Source organism: Oculina patagonica, chromosome 11, assembly GCF_052425735.1.
Source record: "Oculina patagonica isolate OP01 chromosome 11, crgOcupat, whole genome shotgun sequence".
NCBI lineage: Eukaryota > Metazoa > Cnidaria > Anthozoa > Scleractinia > Oculinidae > Oculina > Oculina patagonica.
Genome location: NC_135768.1, coordinates 23,911,646 through 23,924,944, shown reverse-complemented (window position 1 = coordinate 23,924,944; position 13,299 = coordinate 23,911,646). Strand labels below are relative to the sequence as shown.

At 37.6% G+C, this 13,299-nt stretch overlaps 1 protein-coding gene across 1 annotated transcript in view; it reads right to left on the bottom strand.

The window, feature by feature from the left end:
* LOC144629859 (phospholipid-transporting ATPase ABCA3-like) overlaps window positions 1-13,079 on the bottom strand; it is a 49,722-nt gene extending 36,643 nt beyond the window's left edge. Inside the window, exons 1-9 of the mRNA XM_078488094.1 lie at window positions 12,911-13,079; window positions 12,170-12,246; window positions 11,267-11,301; window positions 10,144-10,233; window positions 9,240-9,377; window positions 8,118-8,244; window positions 5,625-5,727; window positions 1,676-1,786; window positions 382-525 (exon numbers count right to left, since the gene is read on the bottom strand). Of these exons, the coding sequence (XP_078344220.1) occupies window positions 382-525; window positions 1,676-1,786; window positions 5,625-5,727; window positions 8,118-8,244; window positions 9,240-9,377; window positions 10,144-10,233; window positions 11,267-11,301; window positions 12,170-12,246; window positions 12,911-12,967 (882 nt within the window). The 5' untranslated portion in view covers window positions 12,968-13,079. The remainder of the gene's footprint in view (window positions 1-381; window positions 526-1,675; window positions 1,787-5,624; window positions 5,728-8,117; window positions 8,245-9,239; window positions 9,378-10,143; window positions 10,234-11,266; window positions 11,302-12,169; window positions 12,247-12,910) is intronic.
* Window positions 13,080-13,299: the final 220 nt, after the last annotated feature.

Genomic DNA, 13,299 nt, shown 5'->3' with positions numbered 1-13,299 from the left:
AACAAACTGCAATTAGAACACCAGAAAATTAATCACCAAAAGTTCAGTTTAATTGACACTGAAGCATTGTAGAGTTCTTTGCTGATTACCAAAATCACTTGCTGTTTGGAAAAATTTTTCAAGTTTGCCGTTCATAATCTGCCTTAACCTTGGTCAGTCAAAACCATGATTCTTTAATTTCTATTTTCATTTTTTTATTTTGCCATTGCTGTTTTTCTATGTTGTTAAACTATTAATTTGAGGTTTCTTCAATTAAAAAGTTACCAGAAAAAAGACTCAAAACATAGCTCCTTCAAGAAAGTAAACATTAAACCCTCTATCTCTTAAAAAAACTCAATGATCAAGAAAAAATAATTATACAGTAATTATGATTTACCACACCTTGAGTACAATGACCAAAAGAACTCCAGAAATGAGCAGGAACAACAGGTTTTTAGTGAACCATGCACACCAGTGAATCCAGTTAGCAAGTCCCATCATCTTCATGGATTCTTTCAAACGATTCTGTTTTTCAAAAACCAGCTCCTGGCAGTAACAATATAAAATTGTGTTCATAACAATTAACAAGGCGAATAGCAGTAAAGCCACTATCTGCCAAAATTACAAAGTATAATTGTTTTAGAATTACTATATACACATGAAGTGATCTCAACAACGAGCCATTTCAACATTTTTGGAAGAAAATCATTTCAAATCGATTTAATTGACCTCTCAATTTCTGCATGAATAACGTACAATCGGCACTGATCACGCATGAAACAGTTTACAGAATCTTCAAACATGGCAATCTAGCAAAATGGTCCTTTAAGACCTTGCAAAACATTGAATCATCACCATTGAATCAAAGCATTTGAAGTTCACTTGAAATTAAAATTGAAAGAGCAGTTGGCGAAGGATCCACTTGAAAAGTTGTATTATACAATGTGTGCAGAACTGTATGTGATAAAAACTGGATGTGTTCTTCCAGAGAGGTGCAAAATTCATAGCCTTTTCTTGTATTTTTGTAGTACAGCATCCCCTTGTGTTCTTTGTAATTCAATCCAGAAATGCTGGCGAAACGCAAATTTACCCCGCCCATTTTGTTTCTGATTGGATCACGCATTATTTATTCCTTAGGGAGACAATGGGGTAGGGGGAGGGGCTAAAAAGAGAGAGGGAATGAGGGGGGCATTATATAATTTTTTTACTACCTGTGCCACCGATGTGTGGAAATTATGGGACCCCATTTATGCCTTTCTGTCCCGCCTACTTTCGTAGACAAATTCCAGAAATTCCTGTGGCTCACATGCTGCGCCTTGTTGCCGGCATTGTTGTTTACAGTCGTTTGTTTGAACCGTGCTTGAAAAATAATCTTGGTTATTTTTTTTTTTTCGCACCAAAACATAAAATTAGTGCCAAATCTTGACATGGCCACTTAAAGAAAAGGGCACAGAGCTTTTATTGAGTTTCTCTTCTACCGACCATTTATTCAACGCTTTATTTAACAACAATTGTGAAGTAATCAGCAAGCTGTTACTTATACGCAACAATTATAGTGACGATTGGAATTTACAGATGAAAGTAGGTGGGGCAGAAGAAGAAAGTGGGCGGGGCATCGCATAAAAATTTGGGCCTATTCTTCAGTTCCATGGCGTGCGTAATAGAAGGTATTAATAAAACTTATCCATAAACAAACCTTGATAATTGTCATAGCTGAATACATCAAGCCTAACATGACCAGGAGTGGCATCATGAGGGTGATAATATCCATGGCATAGTCTGTTGTATATGATGGGTAAGGAAATTGCTGCAAGAAAGGAGGGATTATCCTGATAAACCAACATACTAAAAAGAGTGTTGACCAAAAAATGGCTAGGCCTGGGTTGTTCAATTTGCTGATTGACACTAACCCAGGATTAAATTTAAGTTAAGGTGGCTCATAATAGTTTAGTCAGAATTACACATGCCCGTCTTCAGTGTTCTATCGAACTATACCAATAATGTTTAGGAAAATCTTTTAGTTCAAACTTGTACAAGTTTTACCAATGAACAAATCAAGGTCATTGTGTCGTCAAAATCTGTTGCCATGGCAACGTCATATGAGGTCAAATATATATACCCTATTAGGACCTTTTGGGGCTAATAGCTCAAAAACTACTTGGTGAAAGTTCTTGTTTTTGATATATTTTTATCTCACCGACAAAATGAACACTTTTGCAAATTTTTGGAAAAATCTGTAGGTAGGATTAATTCGGAGCTATGCCATTTTTTTTCATAAATTTAAGGTGGTGCTGAACCCAACCTACAGAATTTTGTCTTAAATTGTTAAATTGTATGTCTCGTCCATTGAACAAAGATATATTAAAAACAAAAACTTTCACAGTGACTTCAATTTGTTCATTGGTAAAACCTTATTAAATTTGTACTAAAAGTTCAACCTCAACATAATTTTTTGGTGTTAAGTTGATAGAAAGCCCAAGGTGGGAGTATCTAAACCATTACGAGCCACCTTGATTGAAGGTTTTATTTCTCTTGAATGTATAAATTAAAGTCACTGTGTTTTTATTGCTTTGTTTAAGATAAGTCAACATCAAAACTGGAGGACAGAAAAAAATTATAAAGTTAACAGAAATCCTGACTAAAAAGGTAAAAAACTTACAGTACCGCCTGAAATCATATGCACATCAGCCGCGGGTTTCACGAGGTGGACGCGCGGGTAGTGCACGCGGTTTGCCCGTGCGTCCACCTCGGGAGGAACGAACGAAGCACGAGACAAAACCGAGACGAAACCGAGGGAATCACGCGTCCTTCAAAGCCGCGTCTTCGTGCTTTTAATTGCCTTTGTTAGCTTTATTGTTGTTCTGCATTGTTCGGTTTTTGACAACGACACCCGAGAGATTTGATCGGAAACCATGTAACAAACAAAAGAGAACGCTGGTTCGTCCAAAAAATCAGCGGAACAACATTTTGATCCCGCCGCCTGCAAAAAATGTGCGACATCGAAGAGAACGTTTTATTCGCCTAAACATCGAAATATCACAGGATTATTTCTTGCCCTGTTTTAAATGTACTATAAACCGCAGCGACAAAATGACTTGACGAGTTTTAAATCGAAAATCTATCGAAAGTTGTTTGCTGTTCACGCTTCGATTAATTTCATTCAAGATTGGCATAGTTGAACATATGTTGACGCGTTGTCCTCGGGTTGAGCTTATTTGTTATGTTTTTCTGTTTTTTATTAGACAAGTAAATATTATTTCGCCTGCTTGCACTCGAATTCCTTTCATCGCCGGTTTTCTTGTCCCTTTGCAATTTTTTGAATCAGAGACTGCCGGACCGCCACAACCAGTTGAATTTTTGCATATTCATTCGACCAACATGTTATGTAGTTTTCGGCACGATGTCGCAAAAGTTTTTCAGTCAAAAATAAAAAAGATCAAACCCGAAGAAGGAAAATCATCCGCACAAGATATGAGATTTTAAAAAATACAAAATCTAAACGTGCAACGCAAGCGCTCGTTCATTCACGTGGCAATGTTATGTAATCGAATAGCACGCTTGTCACTTCTCAGAAATCGATCAACTTTGCTCAGCTTGGTTGCGCGCGAAAATTTTGTTCTTCTTAAAGAAGGGAAAGAAAATTTTTGAAACGGTCAGGGAATTACAAGATGTAGATGGGTTGGAGATCGAAGGAAGAACTGTCGGGAAGTTGTTACAGAAAACCCAATTTGTCAATATTGCCGAAAAGCTGCGAAGTGACAAGTTTATTCATCGAGTTGTTTTCCAGCATACCGAATGACTGGGAAGGCGAGACAGGATACATGTTCTTTGTCGTTTCTGACTACCATCGAGCCGTAAAAATCACGAACCCAACGTCAAATTTAGAACTGACCGAAAATAGCTATTTTGATCGGCGCGAAGTAATTGTTATCGGCAAAAATCTAGTTGAACGGCAAATGAACTTTTGGTGGATTGGAAGCCGACAATTGTCGGCGTTTGTCGCCCGAAAGAGAACACATTCCCCGCAAATAAATGTCATTGATTGCTCAATCTTCTGTGAAACTTTTATTCGATCTTAATAAACGCTCACCTTGTTAAGTAACAGACTTTAAATACGTTCGTTTTCATAACTAGACATTGCAAGAAAACATGACAAGCGTGACCTTTGCGACCTTTATTTACACACGGGCGTCGATCTGTCAGATCTTTTGAAGATAAGAAATCCTCGGCGCGGCAACAGAAAGATTTTCACTTCCTTCATTTTCGGATGAATGAATCGAGGGAAGTACTTTTACAGGCGTCTTTATTTTCGACTTTTTCATTCACGTTTTGCATTTTTTTAAAAATTAATTCTTTCGCGAAGCGACAAGTTTCGACTCAAAAGCTTCTCATGCTAGCACGCACGCAACATTCAATACGAACCCGTGAAGATCTTATAGTTCAACAAAATTTACCGGTAATCCCAGAAAAACTGTTTGAAAGAAATTTGCATTTCGTTGCTGAATACGGTGTGAGCAAGTTGTAAATGTGAGAAAAAATCCATTGAAACGAAAACAATAAAAATAACAATAGCCAAAAGATCCTTTTGTTTCGGCCTTTCGTCCATTTGACCGAGATGAATTTCTGACCTCGGTTTTCATTCGTGAACCGCGCGGGTTTCGTTCGTGAACCGCGCGGTTTCGTCTCGTTCCTCCCGCGTGCAATACACGCGTTCTGCCCTCGTGCTTCACGCGTGCCAATGTGCATATGATTTCAGGCGGTACTGTAAATCAAAATTTTCATTTATCCTGGATTTACGCTTATTAGTGGAAAAAACTATTACATGTCAACCTCGTAAAGTAAAGTTTTAGATTGACTGATAGATTGATTGATTGATTAATTAGCTTAATTGTGCTTTGAACAACTCGGCCCAGGACTATATTTTTAGACTCCTGGGAATTGACCAGCAGGGACCGAAGGAGCTTATTATATTTGATGGTAAATTTTGTAATTCAAGTTAGTGGATAAACTGGATAGAATTTTTTTTATTATTTTATTATTGAATTAGAACATGTATAGTGATGAATAATTGCTCATTATAAAAAATACTTTACTTGTAAGAAAATAGATCAACATTTTTTGTCAAGTTTAAAATCATAAACTTAAGGAAATATCAGAGGTTATCTCTATTGATCATGAGGACATTCCTGATCCTGCAATTAATATAAATTATTATTTAATTACATGTACATATATAATAATAATAATAATTACAAATTTGTTGTGCGCAAATTCCATACATAAATGTTCAAATGCGCATTACAAAAAAAAAAAAAAAAAAAAAAATGAACGTTACACGCTAAAAGTTAAAATTACAGCTTAAAAACTAAAATTCTTAAAACTAAGTTATAGGTTAAAAATTACAAGCGTTAAAGTACAATTTATACCTAACTAAAATCTAAAATTCTAAGAAATTACAATTCATATATATTATGGTACGATGCAGCATGAACATACACAGAACACCTCACAGAATTCCAGTTAGGAAAATCTCAATAAATTATGTATATCTGTTATCAGAAGACACTTTTTTTTAATTTCTCTCTATCCTTGGTACATGAATTTACAAGCAAAAAGTAATTGTTATCATTTCTTCGATTACTCACGTGAGTTTTCACTGGGATAAGATTCTCAGAGTTACTTTGGGTTTGTATAATAGCCATATCCAGTACGTACTGCAATGCCAGGAAGTCGCTATCATATTGATTCCTGCAAAGGATTTGCAATTTTATTCAAATTATTCCAAATAAGCCAAGTTATTATTCCACTATTGCGCCATTTTACCATATTAGGGCAAAAGAACGCGCAAAATATGCCACGTTATTACACTGTAGAACAGGGCAAAAATACGGACGGACAAACTTAAGGAATACGGGCCCAAACTTAGGGTAAAAAACAGTGGAATAATAAATCCCTTATTCCATGGTTAAACATATAATACGAGCGGACATTTTGCTCATTGCTCATATTTTTCCTTGCCACTACGGGGCTCGGAAAAATACTACGCGACTCGCAAAATATCCGCGCGTATTATATGTTAAACCATCGAATAAGGTGTATTTACTTATTTGAGTGCTCAAAGGAATAACTGAGCCTTACCCAGTGGTATCACCCATTTCTGATCATGAAAGATACACCAAAATTGAAGTATGGATTGTATACTTTTTGTATACAAAGAGTATACACATTCTGTACTTTATCAGTGGTGTGTATATATTAAGTATACATCAAATAAACATCAAGCAAAAATTGACATTGCTATTTGACACAGGTGTATACAATGTGTATACATCAATGTTATGTTGGGGCAGTGATGTATACTTGTTGTATGCATCAGTGCTCTGTTGGGGTCATGATATATACTTGTTGTATACCTCCACGGGCAAACTTATATAAACACTTGCTGTGGTGTATACTTTGAGTATATGTCAACACCTAAACAGACCATGCCAGTTTGTGTTCATATCTCATGGTATACATCATGCTGCTTTTACCAACAATGCATTAGGAGTAGAGTATTTTTGGTCAGCAGTTATCATTTCGAGAGATTGTTGTATTGACCGCCATTTTTGAAAATCAGTTGATGCTATATGTGCAACTGTGTTCATGAGTATGAAGTTGCCTCTCAAAAGATGTCTAATGTTAATAACAAGGACCTGCTACTTCTTAGAAAGTAAGTAATACTCCTAACAGCAGAGTTTCATATAAACATGCTTGAAGTTATAACAGGACTTATAATCGGCCACATTGCTGCTTTACATTCGATTTGAAGACAGCAAGTCAGTAACCTCAACTGAACTGTGCTCTTCCAGTGCTTCAACTTGTTATTTTTTGAACCAAGGTTTAGATCTTATGTAACATTACAAATTTCTACAATCGGTTCTAACAGTAATCACATCTTTCGTATATACATCTGTAGTCAGGAGGAACTTACAAGAGAGAATTAAGATTGCACTAATGGTTGCATAACGTTTCTGTGAAGATCATGTAGTCTCGCTTTTGTTAAAACTAATCATTGTTATTTTTAAGGGAAGTAATATTCTTTTTACTAGCAAATTTATAAGTAAAGCCCAGTTCAAAATCCTGACAACTTTTATGGATACTGTATGTTGTTACTGTGTCCTATCTCATAAAAGCTTTGATAAGTTGTGGAAGCTTGTTTGCTGTGTGCAAAGCAGTCCAAATGTAAAAAGATATTGCTTGTGTTAAAGTATACAAAAAGTATACTGTCTTCTGGTCATACTCAGTGGGTTCAGAATGTGTATACTATTAGTAAATGGCCCTTTTCTGATGAGGTATGCTATTTGTATACTTTTTAGTGTTCCAAATTACTACTGCAAAAAGTATACATCATAGTATACTTTTTGTATATACAGTGCAGTATACATCATGTAGATATGCTGTATAGTTAAAGTATAGTTGATTCTGATAAGGGATATATTATTAAGAGGCGTGAAGTTGGAATGAATGACTGATGGCAGCAAGAAGTGTAACCATTGATTAAAGAGGCTTTGCATGTTAATAATATACATGAAAAAATTACTCGATTCTGATTGGCTAAGAGCAGTGCAGTTCAGTTGCAACACCAGTGCAAAAAGTGTAACACCAGTGCAAATTACACATCCATATTCTGGATTATATTTGGCTGAAAGACAATAGGAAATTTCCTAACGTTAACATGGTCAATTGACAGCTGTCATAACAAGGTAACTGCTGACCAATATCACATGACCATATCGCTGGCTCAGGTGTACACCTCATCAAGGTCATGTGTTTTTTTGAAGCTGACCGCTGACCAAGTTACTTTTTACCATTGCATCGCGGGCTCAAAATTTTTTCATGTGTACATCATACGGTTTTTCTCGTTTAATTTGAAATTAATTTGCACTTGTGAGTTTTTCAAAAAGCGCAATTGCACTCGCCGAAACCACTCGCGCAATCTAAGGTTTTTGAAAAACTCACTCGTGCAAATTAATTAAAAATTGAACTCGAAACCGTATGATTACCTATACTTATTGAAAGGAGCCACCATAAAGGCAGAGGTGCATCCTGTGACTGTTCAGTAATTCAACAATTCAACTTTTAAGGAGGACACTTACCAGTTAGTGGGTCCATCAGATGCGAAAACTGGATAAGTTGAGGCCGTTGACCAGTAACCATCAAGGCGAATAGCATATCTGACTTGCTTAGGAAGTTTGTTTTCTTCTTCAATGTAAAATTCAATGGCTGAAATAAATGCACTACTGTCAATAAAGCAATTAGGCCATACATAAATGTATATGACGTCACAGTAATATTCAAGGTGTGCATGGTTAACTTGAAGCGGTTACATGTACTGTAAACAAAATAACCAGAAGAAGGCACATCGCAAGTGGTTGATCTCCAAAAACAAAAAGTTAAAATATTATCTTGAAGTTCTAAACTAATTCAACTATAACATCATAATAATTATAAATTATTTGTTTGAACCTTAGCTGGTTCATGGTGCAAAGTATTTTAAAACTTTTTGGCAAGATCTGAGTAATTTCATTGCGACCATAGATCTTGGTTAGATCTCCATTTTTTGGGTGTGTGTGTGTGTGTGTGTGTGTGTGTGTGTGGTGGGGAGGGGGGAGGGGGTCAGGGTGGGAGGAAGAAGAAGGGTGGTGGTACCGAACTTCCTATGTGCTGTACTCTGTCCAGTAAATTAGGCTAGTGGTTCCTGTCTCTTAAGTGCGTTTTGTAATTAAAATTACATGTACGACAAAATATTTTTTAATTACATGTAGCAATGCAAACGTTTCCAGCATTTTTCTCCCAGTTCCCCCACCTTGGGAATCCCACCTCCTCTTCACTCTTCTCTTGCTCCCCTAGGGTTCTTGCCACCCAGGTTCCCACCCCCTGCCCCTACCCCCTTCCCCAATCCCCAATCTCAGGGAGATCAGACTGAGATGTTAGCAAGAAGGTAAGTCATGGTATTGTTTACGATCGATCTATAATATTATTATCAATCATATTTATGCAATCAGCCTTTAACTGAGTTCTCAATATTCTCCAATTACAGTATTACACACTCGGGCTGGTCAGATATTTAGGCGTGCTTTGATTATACCATATCTATGTTTATAAATGTGTTCCCAGCTAGCAAACAATGCATGAAACACACAATGCAAAAGAACAATAGTGATGATCTCTTTCTAATAATTTATATTATTTTGTCGCCTACTGTTTGCAGAACCAACCTCCTCGATACTTGTCTCTGTTCTCAGTTACCTCCACAGCCATGGCAGCACCAGATGCCCATTTCTTTCCAGTTGTAACACTTCGACTCACTGCTGTCAAGCCAGTCATGTTCTCTACTTTTGCCATCAACTCCATCACTATGGGAACAAAATAGAAAAATGTAAAGTGAAGACTGAGATGATCCTTGCAGTATTTGTGTTTGCACTATTGCTACTAGCAGTCCTTTGAAGCTGCTAAGCCGAACATAAATGCATCCAACCCTCTTCAAGTTTCGGGCCTCATTTCTGGCCTCAGGGGTTCTTGCTGAAGCCCTGAGATTTTGTCAGGGTCTTAATGACATTGCTTGGGAAGGCGTGGTGGCCTAATGGGTAGCACGCTGGACTCTGGATCGAATGGTCTGGGTCCGAGCCCTGGCTGGGGTCTCTGTGTTGTGTTCTTGGGCAAGACACTTTACTCTCATAGTGCCTCTTTCCACCCAGGTGTATAAATGGGTGTCGGCGAAAAAATGCTGAGGGGTACCCTGTGATGGTCTAGCATGCCATCCAGGGGGGAGTAGAATATTGCTAGCCACTTAAAGCTAGTGAAACTGCCTGGATAAGCTCTGGCATTATGGGCCACTTGGCTTGAGGCTTTCCTCTTTGACATGCAAACGTAATTGCATAAGAACATCTCTTGACTTTTACATGCCAATTAAACAATTCATCTGGGTATACACCTCCATTTATCCAAAACGTGCGGTTCCAGAAAATGCCCATATCAGTCCTCCCCCATGGATGATCATTGGAAATTCCAAGGATGGGGGAGGGGGGGTGGGTGGGTCTCAAAAGGAGAGTATGAAGCAGTAAACTGGAATGCCAACTGAAAATACTGTACATGTAATAAGCTGGTTATTATGTAGAATACCTGTTTTAGTTTCTGGATAGAATGCTATTCTAGTTGGTAAACCCTGATCGTCCATATTCGCATAATCAATATCTTCTGTCTTAAATGATGCTGCAAGGCAAGTAGTGATATTAAAATGCAGAATTCATGTAGACTAGTTTAGCTCAGAATAGCATTTTAAAGGGGCTATATGTCACACAATTTTAGGCAATATCAGCACTGACCAACTGGTCATAGAATTAATTGAAATACATGTATCGCATTAATGGCTTAAAGTGAAGAACTCAAAAGAAACACAGAAAGTGCAAAAGGGGCATATACATGTCTGGTTGGGCAAAATTCGAGAAGATTAAATGAATTGCTTTTGGGTTATCATTTAAAACATTGGCCCGACTTGTTTCAAGTTTATCTCAATATGAAAGTGACATTCACAACGCTCAAAAATCATGCTTGTTTGTTACGTGGCCATGATTTCAACAATAATATAAAGACTTTTGCTCTGCCCATTTGAAGTTTAGAGCTCTTACATGAAATTAACAAAAATTAATAGAATTACCTACTAGTAAAGAATACAGTGACCCAGCCCCTGATTATTATTTTTTAAACTAGAAGAAGCAAGCTACTGTACTTTAATTAGCTTTTGCCAAATATCAACACATGTACAGTAACATAGATTTATTTTGTACAGTTGTCTGGGACAAGAACATGTGGAATTTTCTGCTGGGCAATTGCAACTGTCTAACTTTTCATGCTCACTTTCCCAGTAAGCAATGACCCAAGCAAGTCATTTCCGGCCAATAAATCATAAAAAAAATAAACCGAGACAAGCAGGCAACTGCTCTAGGCAAGTACAATTAAACAACTGCTTGCTTTTTTGGTAATTTAAAGCCCTGGTGTTTTCACCAGAAACAGACAGGAAACAAACAGGAAATGAAGGCCAAGGAAAGACATGAAAAAAGTCTCAGTCCAGACAATAATTATTACAGTTGCGCCAAGAGAAGCATACCCCCCAAGAGTACATTACTGAATCGATTATTTGAAAATTGAACCCGTAAGTCGATTCAATAATGTATTGAAATACATGTGCATGTGTACTGGTCAGTAAAGTATATTTTATAATTTATTGATCTTGAGTAATACTTACAAAAACAGTGATCCTGACGTGCATTAGGTGCTGTCCTAAAAAAACATGATAAATTTTAAACCTCAGCTCAAGATTCAAACATGCAGTTAATACACTGATGTGTACTTGTAAAGCCAGCTAGTATCTAATATATACATGGCAACCACATGTGCATACCAAAAAAAAAACAAAGTAAAAGAAAAATTACCCAGAGACCAACTGCAAACCTGGCCTTGAGTAGGCATTTGTGGTTTCACTGACATACATGTACCTTAATTCAATTGTGTGAACTTATATCTACGAGTAATGCCATTTTACAGCCCCCCTGTGTGGATGAGATAAATCAAAACTTCCCTACTCTTGTAAAAAAAGATCAAAGTGCCAACATGATGCACTGCCCTCAGAAATAGCCTACTTTTTCTTAACCTACTCAGAAAAAAAATTCCTAGCCCCTTCAGAAATACACGTATTGGAGCAAACGACTATCAAAGCCCCTTCAGAGATATTGTGTTTGTTGGGGGTTGGAGGGAGGGGGGGAGGGGGGTAAGGGGGTACAGATATTTAACAATTACTGTATCCTGTGAAATCCCATGGAATATCGCCTGATACTTACAGCACTGTAGGCAGAGTCTGCTAAAATCAGACGATATTCCGCAAGATTAAACAGGATAATTGTTTTATTATTCTTGAAACAAATTGTCAATGTATAACATTTTGCAGTTAAAAAAAAATGTAATTATGCAGCGCTTTACAAGGCTTCGGGTTAATCTTCCCATCCTATGTATATTGCAGGATATCTGTTATATGCCAATGACAGATATCAATAACATTTTGACCATATATGGGCAGTGTGCATTTGTTGAAAAATAAACTGGATGACCGTGGATATAAAATGGAATGACCCTACTGGTAAATCTTACTTACAGTGGAACCAACATAAGTATTCCCATCACAACTATGGGTATACCAATCTCAAATGCTGTACCAATCGGTCTTCGTTTCTGTTAAAATAAATTAAAATAAATTAGTAAAAATAAATAAATTGGAGTTTGCAGTCACTGTGGAATTTTCCAGTAGCACTTCATCCACTATTCCCGATCGAATAATTATTGGAATTTAGTTCATGTTCTTGTTCGTGTAGGGTCGTGTATTCCAGATCGAATTTGAATTTGGAAGTGTTGTTTTTGTTGGGTTTTTTTTTGGGGGGGGGGGGGAGGGGGGTGAGGGAGGAAAACCGGAGAACTCGGAAAAACCCTTGGAGCAAGGACGAGAATCAACAACAAACACGACCCGCATATGACGCCGGGTACGAGAATCGAACACGGGCTATATTGGTGGGAGGCCAGTGTCCTCACCACTTCACGGTTCTCCCGATCCCTGCTCCACAACATGAATGATCAAAGCAAGGATAATTTAGGGCTATTTTGCCTTTACATGTAGGTCGGCATTTAGACTATTCCTTCCAACCAGCTGGCCGCTGGCGGACCGTCGATCGCCTCCAAACAAAACTGTACCCGTACGCTGACTTCCAATTCAATTTGCTATTTTATATCTGTACGGGAGTCCACAATTTGAGTAGCTTTTCTATGTAAATGCTTATTTTTGCCCATCCAAAATACCATCAAACTTGCGATTTCACTGTAAGTTTTATAACTTCCGCTTTACCTGAAGCAGAAAATTCTTCCATAAGAGCAAGCGAAACTGTCTGAATCTGTTTGCCATCGTAAGCAGCTACACTTCCAGCCGTTCCAAGTGAGTATTTGAAAGAGCGAACTATCCAAGTCCAATAAATTTAACACGATTATTCACACATTTCTTCACTAACTTGTCGCCTCGAGTGATGATCACAAAAGCAGCCAAGCCTCTCGAGCCTTTGACCGCGGAAAACCCTGGGAATGACCGAGCCCGCCAAAATCCCGCCGAAATGATCCCGACATCCCGTCCCGAGCTCGAATCCCGACCCTACACCGGAAACAATCGCCAGGGAATACAAAAGACATTAAGCATGCAGCAGTTCATTTTTTTTTTTTTGTAAAAAAAAAAAAATCTTTTTT